Source organism: Salmo salar, chromosome ssa18 (genome assembly GCF_905237065.1).
Source record: "Salmo salar chromosome ssa18, Ssal_v3.1, whole genome shotgun sequence".
Lineage (NCBI taxonomy): Eukaryota > Metazoa > Chordata > Actinopteri > Salmoniformes > Salmonidae > Salmo > Salmo salar.
The window spans coordinates 59261742-59275358 of record NC_059459.1 but is presented as its reverse complement, the minus strand read 5'-3'; the positions used below and the strand labels follow the sequence as shown (position 1 = coordinate 59275358).

Sequence of the window (13617 nt, the reverse complement as noted above, 5' to 3'; positions counted from 1 at the left end):
CGTGTGTTTGGGTGGTGTTCGGCACGGTTCTTCAGAGAGGAGTGAGTTAATGAAAAAGCCAGCCGGTACTCTGTGCCAGGTTTGTTTGTCATATCTCTCTTGTCTGTGCCTTATGCAAATAGGCAGGGGGCTGCGCAAGAGGATCCATGGGAAACTGGTGGAGCTAATCCACCACGTTGAAGAGTCTAGGAGAGGACTTTTCAATACAACCCCCCCCCATTTAACCCCCTCCTGACACACACAAGCACACACAAACACACACAAAAACACGCACAGCCGAACACCTGTTTCTATTCCACACATCAATATGTGTGTAAATCCCACGGTCTGAAGAACATCCAAACCTATATGTCCCACACTAATTGGCCTCAGTGTGTTGATTGTGGATGTCATACCACAAGGAAAAACATTTGATTAGGAAATGGATGACAATTTGTATGGGATTTGTCAGTGTTTTTTTTTCCAAATAATTAAGCTATGATTGGTTTTATTGATAAAAACAAAATGCTTACAGTGCCTAGTTAATTAAGTATGCACACCCCTCGCTCCGTCTATACATTTTGCTGCTGTAAAATGTTATCTATAAGGGATTACATTTTATTTGTTTCCTACAGATCTACACAACCCCTCAACATTTTCAAAGTAAAATAAAATGATTAAGCATTTTCCAAATTACTAAGAACATGTAAAAAACAAGATGTCTTGATTGTGTTTGTCTTCACACCCCAGACTTAATACTTGGTGAGAGCAACTTTGGCCATTACAGCTGTGAATACTTTTTAATAAGATTCTACCTACTTTTTATAACTTAGGGAAACATATATACATTATTTTAGTCAAAATTGCTCAAGCGCTAACTTCGGTTGGGAATCATTGATGGACAGCAATTTTCAAACCGTGTCTCTGATTATCAAGCAGATTTAAGTCAGGACTAAGAATGGACAGGAACACTCAAAATCTCTTGGAAAGCCATTCTGGTGTGTCTTTGGGTTTACAATTTCTGTAATCGACCTGCTGAAAAATACAACTCTATCCCAACTTTTCACTTGGGCTTTGCTCTTTTCATATTTATTTTGATCCTGACAAACTCCCCATCCCTGCTGTTGACAAGCATACCCATAACATGATGCTGCAACCTCAATACATGACAATAGAGAGGGTTTCACTCTGTGTTGTATTGGATTGGATTTGACCAAAACCTGTAGTTTTTCATTTAGGCCAAAAATTGTATTTATTTGCTGTGTTGTCATGCAGTATTACTTAACGGCCTTGTTGTAAACAGAATGGATGATTTGGAGTGGATTGTTTAACACCGGCTTCCTTCTTTTCACTTTGTCACATAGGCCAGTAATGTGGAGTGAATGCAATGTTGTTGATCCTCTGTATTTTCAAGTATTGTGGTAGCAGCATCATGTTATGAGTATGCTTGTCAACAGCAGGGACTGGGGGTTTGTCAGGATCAAAATAAATATATAAGGAGAAAAGCCCTGGTAAAAGGTTAAAGGAAAATCCGCCGTGGTCTTCTGAAAACCTAACCATGAGAAAAAGTTGAGGTGTTCCTGAATGGTCCAGTCTTAGTCCTGACTTGAAAATCAGAGACAAGGTTTGAATATTGCTGTTCATCAATGATTCCTAAATGAGCTTGGGCAATTTTGTCAAAAGCAATGGACATATGTTGCCCTAAGAGTTGTAAGGTTGGTAGAATCTTATTCCAAATTATTCACTGTTGTAATAAAAAAATATACATATTTGAGGTTGTGTAGATCAGTAGAAAGAGTGTGTACACTTTCACTAGCCACTGTACTTTTCTGTTTAGATATTTAGGCAGAATAATCTCCTGATGTGTAGCGTCTCATTTTCAAGAAGATCATGATAAAAGTAGTTACATCACAAACAGTATGTAAGCATTGAGTAGTGATAAAACAATACATCCATGAGGTAAGGTTAGTAAAAACAGAGAAATGATGATCAAAATTAACTGTAAACATATTCTTTTACATTTCTCTGTTTGACTGCACCCAGGGTTAAGTTCCTGTAGGTGCTCACATGTTTGTGTTAGAGAACTGGTTGTTCCTGTCTTGCTGAAGTAACTCCGTCCTCCCCTCCTTTCCTCTCTTTACACTGCAGTAGTTTACTGAGAGCGCTCAGGGAAGAGCTTCATGTTTCACGAGCCTCCGCAAGGTCCACCCCGGAAGAAAAAAGGCCTAAAACAAAGGCAATCATGAAATCCCCTTTACTTGAGGCCCGAGAAACCTAATAAGAGCGAATCGCCATCTATTTAGTTTCTTCAAATCACTGACAGCAGGCTTTGATAAAAAGAATGGAAAATATGTAGGATACGAGAACCGCCAAAACCCTACAGACTGTAGCTCCTCTATTGAAGCCAGATGTTGACTTTAACTGGCCAATTTTGATAAATGGCATAATGATTACTATTATACATCGGGGTAATTTTATATCAGTCCGGCACAATGTTGTTCTTCTTTTATAGACCAAATGAACTCAGCTCGGTGCTCAAGGCCAGGTGCTAGTTTCACCTTGATCAGAACCATGGCATGTGTGTCTCCACAGCATCCTGTCCTAGTGAAAATGCGGCGGCAGCCATTTTTGTTTTTGCAGTGGCTTATCTTGTGGGCACAGCGATGGGGGTTTTGATGGCAGATGATATTGTAGAGCATAGCAATGGGGTTTCGGTTGGCTTAAATAGGAGTTAATTGGAGTATTTGCCTGCTTTGTGCCTTATGCAATGTCCAGAATCCCATTAGGTCTGTGTGAAGGGCTTAGGAGTTCAATGTTTCATAGTCATGACCAGTGTTGGGGGTAATGCGTTACAGTAATAATATTACTTTTTGCTGTAACAAATAATATAACAGAGTACTGTTTCAATTTGAGTAATAATATTAGTTACTGATCAAAGATAGGTCGTACTGTAGTTACTTTGTTACTTTTGTTACCATTCCCTTCCTATTACAGTTATTGATCTAAATACATACTTGTGATGATTATTATTCCCTGTTGGTGCAATATTTAAAATCCCCCCCCACCCCAGATTCTAATTGTTTTCGTCCTAAGTCTGATGTCCTCTCGCCAAGTTCCGGTTTACGCACGCATTACTCTGCTTTAGTAAGGGAGATGAAAAATGGTGTCTGAAACATGTTCTCCGCTTGGAAGTACTCCCATTACTTTGATTTGTTAAGAAGACAAATTGAATATAACTGTTAAACGTCAACTGTGCCCAGGTGAGAAACACCTCTCCACTGCTAGAAACACAACTTCCAATCTCTTGAAGCACCTGCAAAAGTAACACGCCAAGACAAAACTCGTAGCGATAGACCCCTGAGGCCTGATCACTGCTGCTGAAGTTAACTGTAGGCCTACCTCATCCAAACAACCAAGGCTGTAACCCAGGGAAAGCTGAACAAGCTTGTAGCTGGGTGTATAGTAGATTTTGTCTGTCATTATTAGGTTACTTGTGTTGGTGTTTGGCCTACATAACATTGACATTGTTCTACTGAGTGAGGACACGCAACGTTTTGGGTGTAACGCAAAAGTAATATAACGATTAGTGTAACTAATTACTTTTCCCAGGGAGTAATAAGTAAACTAATTTGTTATTGTTGAAAGAAGTAATAAGTAATTTTTGTTGAGTAACGACTGGTCGTGTCATAGTGACCCACATGGGGAATTACATCACTAGCTCCTCTGTCTGCAGTCAGCTCACAACTCAACATATATCAGAACATTCCAAGTTAAAATGGCTCATGTGTTGACACCCACAAAGTTAACCAATTAGCTTGAAATATAACCATACAACTTCTCCATACCAATCTTCCCCCTTTCCTTGCACTCAAACTGTTTCATAAAATAAAAATGGCTGCAAGCCTTTTGAATGCAGTGATGAAGTCAGTTGATGCTCTAGGCATGTTGTCTCATTCATTGTGATTGATGTCTCAACCAGAGAACAGTTATTACGCTTTGGGTTTTGTCATTTAGCCAAGTGAGTGTCTCCAACTGTTGACTTAAAACAAAGTAACTATTTCAAAAGACAAATGTACAGTTGTATGGAAGTATGTAGTCCTGAGATGTTTGACTGACACAGAGAAGACATAATACAACAGACATTTTTGTAGCATAGCTCATTTTATTGTTTAAACAGTTTTGCATAGGAAATATATCCACTTCCAGTAATTGACTGCAGTAAAAACAGCTGCTAGCAGTATAGGCTGGATATTACAGTAACAATCACAAAAATGTTGAGCCTTATTTACATTGATTTTAATCTTGTGGCAATTTTAGCCCCTGCACCAAATGTAACCATCTCAAAGGCATTGCCTACTGCTTTAAAGTTGTAAAATCAATAAAAAAAAGAAGGGATATCAAGGCCTTCGCTATACAGTTCACAACGGATACCTGTGGTTCCTAAACTGTAAAATAACAAGATATAAACAAAAAGATTTCAAAAGTTCTCTAAAACGTACATTCAATACATACATAGACCTTTTGCACACACCTGCAGTGTTACTACAATTCCCTACTGGAGACTGTTACATTATTTCATTGGTGTTGTTGTTGTTGTTGTGTTTTTTAATTCACCTTGAAGTGATTTGCCATCGTAATAATGTGTGCACAGAGGGAGTAAAAGTGCCACAAGACCCATAAGAAGTCAACCCTGCGGAGAAGTTGGCAAGCATTCGTTTCTAAATGACATTAGTTTACATAATGTAGCATTTGACAATCCAAATAAATACACTGTCCAAATGACGTGTACACATAGTTTATTCCCCTCAAAGAGCAAGCATGAGACGTGCGCACCCAGTTGACCAAGACCTTCAAATGAATGAAGCACAAAAAAAACGCTCTTGTGAACCACATCTCAAAACAAAACAACAAACAAAAACAAAAGATTTGGGAGAACACGCCAAGGCGCCCCACACACACCGCTTCATTTTAAGTTGTTGAACTTTTTCAGATTTCAGATTTATTAACAATGGACACTCCACTGACACGGTGAGCTTGAACAGGCACTGAATTAATAATATATTTTGTTTGGTGATTAATAATACATAAAATGCTGGTTTTTATGTTTCCTGCTTACAACAACAACCTGATGTTAATAACCAATACATGGAACACGTCTATTGCTTGCGTAAAAACACACCTCCTGAAAGCGTTTTCGGCCATCCATCTGTCCTCTTAGTCCCTAGAGCACTAAACATTCAGTAACTAGAACTACACAGATATTGCATGATTGCCACTGGTCCTCCTTGCATAAGGTACTAACTGAATGGTTGACCATGGATAGCTTTCAACAATCATTACTGAATATTGAATAATACTCATCTCTACCAAGCCTTTCTTATCCGTAGGCCTACATGTCATTCTGTGAAAACGGTTTCACCTGTGTACATACTGTCCAGAGATGATCAAATTAAAGTAGCCCTTTGAAAATAAATATTACCTTAAAAAATATGTGCAAAAAAAAAACTGGCAATACCTATCTATGAAAGATATACCATGAGTGAAACACTGATATAAAAGGTCTGGAGAATCTAAGGGCAATTTCTATACGAGTACTTGAAGGGCTTGAATCAAATGTAGGTTAAATTATGGAAAGTGCAAAAATGTGTGATGCCTGGGGGCCACAAAGGACTTACATCAACCAATCCTCACAGCGGAACTACTTGCTTGATGTTGCATACACATGCCTGTTCCAAAACCCTAATAGACATATCAAAACATTGTCAAATGCTAGCGCCAAACTTCTCACAGATTGTTGCATCATCCTGTAATTACGATTTTTCTGAGCGAAACGCTATACGGCACATTTCTAAAGGAGGACTTACGTACGATTGACACAACACACTTTAGCACAGTAGAACAACCTATGATGTCACTTAAGACGTTACCCTGGTATTCACTGGTGGTAGGCTCAAATCAGGTGACTTTATTGTAAAGTGACATGAATAGATATCCCCTACCGTTAAACATAGAACCCCAATCAAACCTCTATTTCTCTCGCTCTCCGACATGGATTCAAAACCACATAATCACATCACACTCTGTACTATGGCCACACTAACAAAAACAAGAATTTCAAATATTACTGAAATGTTTCCAAAATGGAAAGTTTATAAGCACTAAACACAATTTAAAAAAACAGATATATTTTTTTTTACATTTTAGGGTTCTGTATAGGATACTTCCCCTAAATACAGGAATATGGAAAATTGATAAAATACTTTTATTTTCGATTATTTGGGGAAAGCTGGAGAGTTGTAACTCAAGTCCTGCCTCCGCAACCAATTCATTGTTTTTTCTTTTTTTCATAAAATGGAATTGACTCATATTCCCCAAGATGTTTGAAAACATTTACAAACAAGGGCGTCAAAGAAAAATCTTGAAAAAGACTACAGTGTACAAACTCCTGCCTATAAGGCAGGCTTCTCAATAGAAATACCCTCATCTTCGCTCGCTGTGTAGTTTCACCCTCTCTATCCCTCTTACATTCTCTCTTACAAGCACACACATGCATACTCACACATTCTCAAAACACACATTACTCACAAACTGACCCCAAAAGACTACTGCTATCGACGCCACCACAGTATTCACCTTTATATACACACAGTCTTCTACCCAAAATATCAACACCGCGTCTGACACGTTTCTATCGCACTTGACTCAGGGAAAATGCCCTTCAGTGGGGTCTCCAATGGCCAGAGGCTGCAAAGCACTTATGTTTTCACACAAAAAAAGGCAGAACAGTGCACATAGAACGGGGTGGCTTTTGTTTTTGTAATGTTTTTTTCTTCACAAAATCAGAATAAGTATCTTGGTGAAGGAGGAGAGAATAAGCTTGACTTGAGTTTAATACGTTTTATATACTTTCTGGCCTCTCAAAAAGTGTTGGGTATGTAATACAGTACCTTTCTTCGAATTAAGCAGGTAAGAACTTTCACAATTGTTGGGATAGAGTGCAACAGGTAACAAACATCACTATGGATAGTGTCTATTTGAGTTATAAAAGTAGTTTCTCATATTACAAAGTGGGAGAGTTATCATTAGAATTCTTAATGCCACGTAACGCCTGAGATCTAGTGCATAAATTTGACTACTTCCAAATACTTTCTTTAGACTGATTTGACCGACCTCACAAGCATTTGTCAGTTTGTTGATTGTAGCGCATGTGTAACAGGTAACTTTATATATAGTTTAAGGCATCTACTTGGGAATTGCACACAGCGACTGATAGAATGGCTTAGATGATTGTTAAGGGTTAATGCTAATATAGCTTCCTGCATACAAGTAGTATGATCAAAGTGTTGGCTTTTCACAAGTACCCAGTATGATTTCAGTTTGAAATTGCGGGTCTGACTAAGGTTAACGTGTTCCTCTCCTGAATTATTTTTTTAAATGATTGTCACACTCAAGTCAAGCCGTCTCTCCTGTGAAAATGAGCTTAGTCAATGTCACATGCTAGCACCCCAGATGGGAAGTTGAAAGAAAATAGTACATTTTGTCACAGTAGACAGATCAGTGACTTTGCAGCCAGATGAGACTATACGGGTGCATTCTTAACAGACAAACTGTAAGGTTAGAAAAAATACCCCCTCCCTCCCCCACCAAGAATTCAAAACGCACTGAAACATGTCTCTCCATCTCTCAGTACACTAAAAAAGACCTTGTCATACACTGCATAGAAAGCAGTCCCCACTTTGGTCAATTAAAAAAAGGAAAACAACAACAACAACAACAACAACAACGATATCAACAAAATAAATGCATTACAATAGTCTCCAAACTAGCCTCTAATAGTTGACGTATCTATAAGCACTACCTACATAGGCAAAAGTTGGTATTGCATAATTTTCATACATCTGAATTCCTCCCTCCTCGATAGTAACTGGAAGATGAAAAACAAAAACGAAATGACAAAAACGATAACAACAAAAATTAAAGGTTATTAAAAAACCACCGAAAATACTGAAAAATAATGATGGTTGATTATAAACTTTAAAACGGCGACGATACACAGCCTTGATATGCAATGTAACTGTGAGATAAAGTAGTAAATGAAAGTTACAAATCAACAATGTCACAATTTTCATTCAGAGTACAAAACAATTATCTTATCATAAAAATGTTAATTTCTTTTCTATAATGGTAATAAATGCAGCAAAAAAACAAGTGTAGTGATGTCTCTATATTCAAAAGGCAAGGCACGTAATGTGGACAAGTATGTCATCGTGCAAATGAAGAGTATTGGAGAGATTTGTCATAGAAATATATCTGGACTTGGAGAGAGGCCAAGGCAATAGACCTGCCGTGCACAATTCTAGATTTCAGGGACTGCCACCACTGTATCTGGGATGTGAGTGTTCAAGAAGCAAAATGTGCAACCCTCTGCAACCTTGAAGGTTCAGGGTTGCACAAAAGTGTAGATTTTTCGACATACACATACATTTTCGTGAATGACTTTAACAGCCTGCATTCTTTTTTTCTCGTCAAGTCATATTATAAACACAAGCTTCATAAGCTGATGGCCAAATGCATATGTTATTGATTTCAGATGCCATTTTATACACTACGTGTGTTTCAATAAATAAAAAGCTCCCCGTGAGACTGAGTAGGGCTTAATAGAAGTGCTGGCTTGTTCATATTCAGTTCTGCACAGGTAGCTTAATGCGCACCTTCAAACACATCACTGCATTTCAGGCTTAGTATTCTTTTCTTTCCATATTTAGATACACGGAAATGCGACTGAAATCAAATCAAATGTTTGTTTTTTTAAACTTTTTTACGTTTACGTATCTCAAACAACAAAGTTTCATATTTACCCTCCTTCCTTTAGAGTCTTAGGGCTGACAGACATAGCTTCCCTTCAAAAATTAAATTGCACTTGCCTCTTTCGAGATTTTTAGATCATTTTTTGTCTTTTTTTTATCCTTTTCTAAAGGAGATACGAATTCTTAAAAAACGGGTCAAATCTCTAACCTAAAAATATAGTGTTTTTCTCTTCTTTTTTTTTACCATAGTAAGAGTTCACAACTCTAAGGAGTATAACTAACTTTTAAGTGGATAGCAGTACAGAATCAACAGGATAACGAGTTTCAGACAAAATAAAAATTGTATCACAGTAAACTGAAATCAAAGAAGAAAAAAAACAACACTGAATTCACAATTTGTTCCTATGGTTACATAGTCAATAGTTTGACATGGGAGCCTCTTCTGCAGAAGGGGTAAAGGTCAGAGTTGAATAACTTACAGTCGGGTAATGTACTACCAGCCAGCCTTTGTGTGTTTCAGATCACTTCCCCTGTTTGTAAACCAAGGTTAAAAACTCCCAACAACAGAATGAAGAAGAAGAAGACCACCATCAGACTAAGAGTTCTCATGCTAAATATTAAGGCATCTAAATGTTTTTGTACAGAATACGTCACAGCATTTTGAATGGAAAGTCTCTTCTCACACAATGACTGACTGGCATGGCATAGGGTTAGCTAGAGCAGACCGGATCAGATTCGCTCCAAACCAACTCAAGTCTTCTTGGCCAATGTCCCGATGGGAGGAGAGGTTTGGGGAGGAAAGGGTGGAGGGGAGGGGGGACAAAGGACAAAGGACAAACACAATTGTTTTAAGTGCTGCTTGCTGATTATTTCCCCCGTTGCCGACACTTCTTGCTCCCCCCCCCCCCGACGGGTCTTCAGTTCTCTGCCTCTGTGTGGAGGAGGGGGGGTTCACCAATGATGTTTATGCTGTAGTTCTGGTGGACATTTGTTGGCAGAATCGGAGTCCCGTTCGTGACTTGGAATGGAACTAAGCTCGCCCAGGTACCAGGACTATGGAAACACAACAGAGAGAGAAGGGAGAGAACAGAAGCGGGTTTTGAGTCACCTTCATTTGAGCATCGGAAGCTTTTGAAAGCATGAGTAGAGATAAGACAACAGCACCAATCTGATGCTCTACACGCACAATGATGAAATGCTCTGCAGCAAGTCATTACATTTATACTGTAACACATCACTATTAAATGAACAGTTACACTTTAGAGGGATAGTCAGCTGAGGGGGAGAAAAAAAGACAAAAGGGTTCATTCATAATGTTAAAAACCACATTCAACTACCCAATTATTTTGTTAGGCAGAACACAATTCTGAGTAATTAGCATTATGTTTTGTTAACATCCGTCATTATTATGCACCGCCGATCGCATTTCTACGATTCTATGGCAATGTTTAATGAATATCCCCTAAAACTATTTCAACAAAATGTTCACGCAGACCATTTGACAACAGCATGTCCCAAGTCCACTATAGACTCATCCCTCTTCCCCAATCACTTCCCACCGGGCACAGACATCAATTCAACGTCGATTCCACGTTGGTTCAATGTAATTCCCTTGAAATGACGTGGAAACAATGTTGATTCAACCAGTGTGTGCCCAGTGCATTTGCTTTACCCAGGAAGAATGATGTAAAGGCCTTATGTCTAGTCTAATCAGTCTATGGTTCGAGGGGGACACAGTCAAACAAAGCGCTTCCGGTGTTTTCCACCGATTCCTCTGAGAAGGATGTCAAGCGAGGATCACACCTAATTCCATATCAACAGACCCTCTCCATGTCGATCAATGGTGCTACAGAACGGGGTTGGGGTCTTTACAAATCCGCCCCATCCCTATTCAACGCACGCTAATGCAACACAACACAGCGATTGTTCGCAGGAGGCGCAAACTGAAAACGCGGCCTGCCTGCGAAACAAACAGTGTGTTGTTCTCAAGGGGCTCAATGATACGTACACGTTGAATAATGAATCAATTACCCCCACTACCCACTACATCTGAAATACCTGTCTTGCACAATTGCTACATTATAGGCCAACACTATATACAGAGCCTGGTATACAGACACTAGACAGGAGCGGGTTTTATCGTTTGGGGTGCAAAGAATGAGGGATATGTTTGAAAGGTTATGTAGGTTAACCAAGTCCCTCCACTGTTTCCATGCAGGTGTAAGACTTCCTCGATAAAGAGAGAGGGGGAAAAAAGTTGATTATTGTTGTCAGTGGGATAGGAAGACGAGCTAACGGGGGAAGAGGAGAGGAGTGGGGACCGGATATGGTGAAACACAGACTTAATTCCCCCCTGAGGCTATCCCATCTGACACGACTGTCTGTCTGTGTCCATGAATGGTGTCTAATGATCTGGTCTGCATTTTATACAAAAAACTTCTCCTAGTGGCTCAGCCTCAACTAAAATCAATGGGAACCACATATTTAATACATGTTTCTAAGGGGAACAGACTCCTTAGAAAATAAAACAAGTAAAGGAAAAAAGAGAGAAGGAGAGGAGGGAAGGAGAGAGAAAGAGAATAAGAATGAAAGAAAGAAAGAGAGCGAGAGAAATTTGACAACTACATTTGTAAGTGGAAAATGTTGGAAGCCAGATCCAGTCCTATAAAGGGTTAAAACACCAGAGATGATCTACACAGGCTATTTGGGCAGGTTTTTTTCTCCTCCTCCTTACTGCTTTCTCTTTGGACCCCTTCCCTTCATCATTCTCACTCTTCATTTCTCTCCCTCTCTCTCTTTGCCTCTAACTCTCTCACTCTCTCTCTTTGCCTCCAACTCTCGCTCGATCTCTTTGCCTCCAACTCTCGCTCGCTCTCTTTGCCTCCAACTCTCGCTCGCTCTCTTTGCCTCCAACTCTCTCGCTCTCTTTTCCTCCAACTCTCGCTCTCTCTCTTTGCCTCCAACTCTCGCTCTTTGCCCCTAACTCTCTCTTTCTCTCTTTGCCTCTAACTCTCGCTCGCTCTCTTTGCCTCCAACTCTCGCTCGCTCTCTTTGCCTCCAACTCTCGCACGCTGTCTTTGCCTCTAACTCTCTCACTCTCTCTCTGTTCCTCTAACTCTCTCGCTCTCTCTCTTTGCCTCCAACTCTCGCTCGCTGTCTTTGCCTCTAACTCTCTCACTCTCTCTCTGTTCCTCTAACTCTCTCACTCTCTCTCTGTTCCTCTAACTCTCTCGCTCGCTCTCTTTGCCTCCAACTCTCGCTCGCTCTCTTTGCCTCCAACTCTCGCTCGCTCTCTTTGCCTCCAACTCTCGCTCGCTCTCTTTGCCTCCAACTCTCGCTCGCTCTCTTTGCCTCCAACTCTCGCTCGCTCTCTTTGCCTCCAACTCTCGCTCACTCTCTTTGCCTCCAACTCTCGCTCACTCTCTTTGCCTCCAACTCTCGCTCGCTCTCTTTGCTTCCAACTCTCGCTCGCTCACTTTGCTTCTAACTCTCTCTCTTTGCCTCTAACTCTCTCACTCTCTCTCTTTGCCTCTAACTCTCTCACTCTCTCTCTTTGCCTCTAACTCGCTCACTCTCTCTCTTTGCCTCTAACTCTCGCTCGCTCTCTTTGCCTCCAACTCTCGCTCTCTCTCTTTGCCTCCAACTCTCGCTCTTTGCCCCTAACTCTCTCTTTCTCTCTTTGCCTCTAACTCTCGCTCGCTCTCTTTGCCTCCAACTCTCGCTCGCTCTCTTTGCCTCTAACTCTCTCACTCTCTCTCTGTTCCTCTAACTCTCTCACTCTCTCTCTGTTCCTCTAACTCTCTCGCTCGCTCTCTTTGCCTCCAACTCTCGCTCGCTCTCTTTGCCTCCAACTCTCGCTCGCTCTCTTTGCCTCCAACTCTCGCTCGCTCTCTTTGCCTCCAACTCTCGCTCGCTCTCTTTGCGTCCAACTCTCGCTCGCTCTCTTTGCCTCCAACTCTCGCTCGCTCTCTTTGCCTCCAACTCTCGCTCGCTCTCTTTGCCTCCAACTCTCGCTCGCTCTCTTTGCCTCCAACTCTCGCTCGCTCTCTTTGCCTCCAACTCTCGCTCGCTCTCTTTGCTTCCAACTCTCGCTCGCTCTCTTTGCATCCAACTCTCGCTCGCTCTCTTTGCCTCCAACTCTCGCTCGCTCTCTTTGCCTCCAACTCTCGCTCGCTCTCTTTGCATCCAACTCTCGCTCACTCTCTTTGCCTCCAACTCTCGCTCGCTCTCTTTGCTTCCAACTCTCGCTCGCTCACTTTGCCTCTAACTCTCTCTCTTTGCCTCTAACTCTCTCACTCTCTCTCTTTGCCTCTAACTCTCTCACTCTCTCTCTTTGCCTCTAACTCTCGCTCGCTCTCTTTGCCTCCAACTCTCGCTCGCTCTCTTTGCGTCCAACTCTCGCTCGCTCTCTTTGCCTCCAACTCTCGCTCGCTCTCTTTGCCTCCAACTCTCGCTCGCTCTCTTTGCCTCCAACTCTCGCTCGCTCTCTTTGCATCCAACTCTCGCTCACTCTCTTTGCCTCCAACTCTCGCTCGCTCTCTTTGCTTCCAACTCTCGCTCGCTCACTTTGCCTCTAACTCTCTCTCTTTGCCTCTAACTCTCTCACTCTCTCTCTTTGCCTCCAACTCTCGCTCGCTCTCTTTGCGTCCAACTCTCGCTCGCTCTCTTTGCCTCCAACTCTCGCTCGCTCTCTTTGCCTCCAACTCTCGCTCGCTCTCTTTGCCTCCAACTCTCGCTCGCTCTCTTTGCCTCCAACTCTCGCTCGCTCTCTTTGCCTCCAACTCTCGCTCGCTCTCTTTGCCTCCAACTCCCGCTCGCTCTCTTTGCCTCT

At 41.3% G+C, this 13617-nt stretch overlaps 1 protein-coding gene across 6 annotated transcripts in view; it reads right to left on the bottom strand.

The window, feature by feature from the left end:
* Positions 1-4121: 4121 nt before the first annotated feature.
* LOC106577586 (nuclear factor 1 B-type) overlaps positions 4122-13617 on the bottom strand; it is an 85558-nt gene continuing 76062 nt past the window's right edge. For all 6 annotated transcript variants that reach the window (XM_014155761.2, XM_014155759.2, XM_014155762.2 and 3 more), the window contains one exon: positions 4122-9839. In XM_014155761.2, coding sequence (XP_014011236.1) covers positions 9704-9839 — 136 coding nt within the window. In that variant the 3' untranslated portion in view covers positions 4122-9703. The remainder of the gene's footprint in view (positions 9840-13617) is intronic.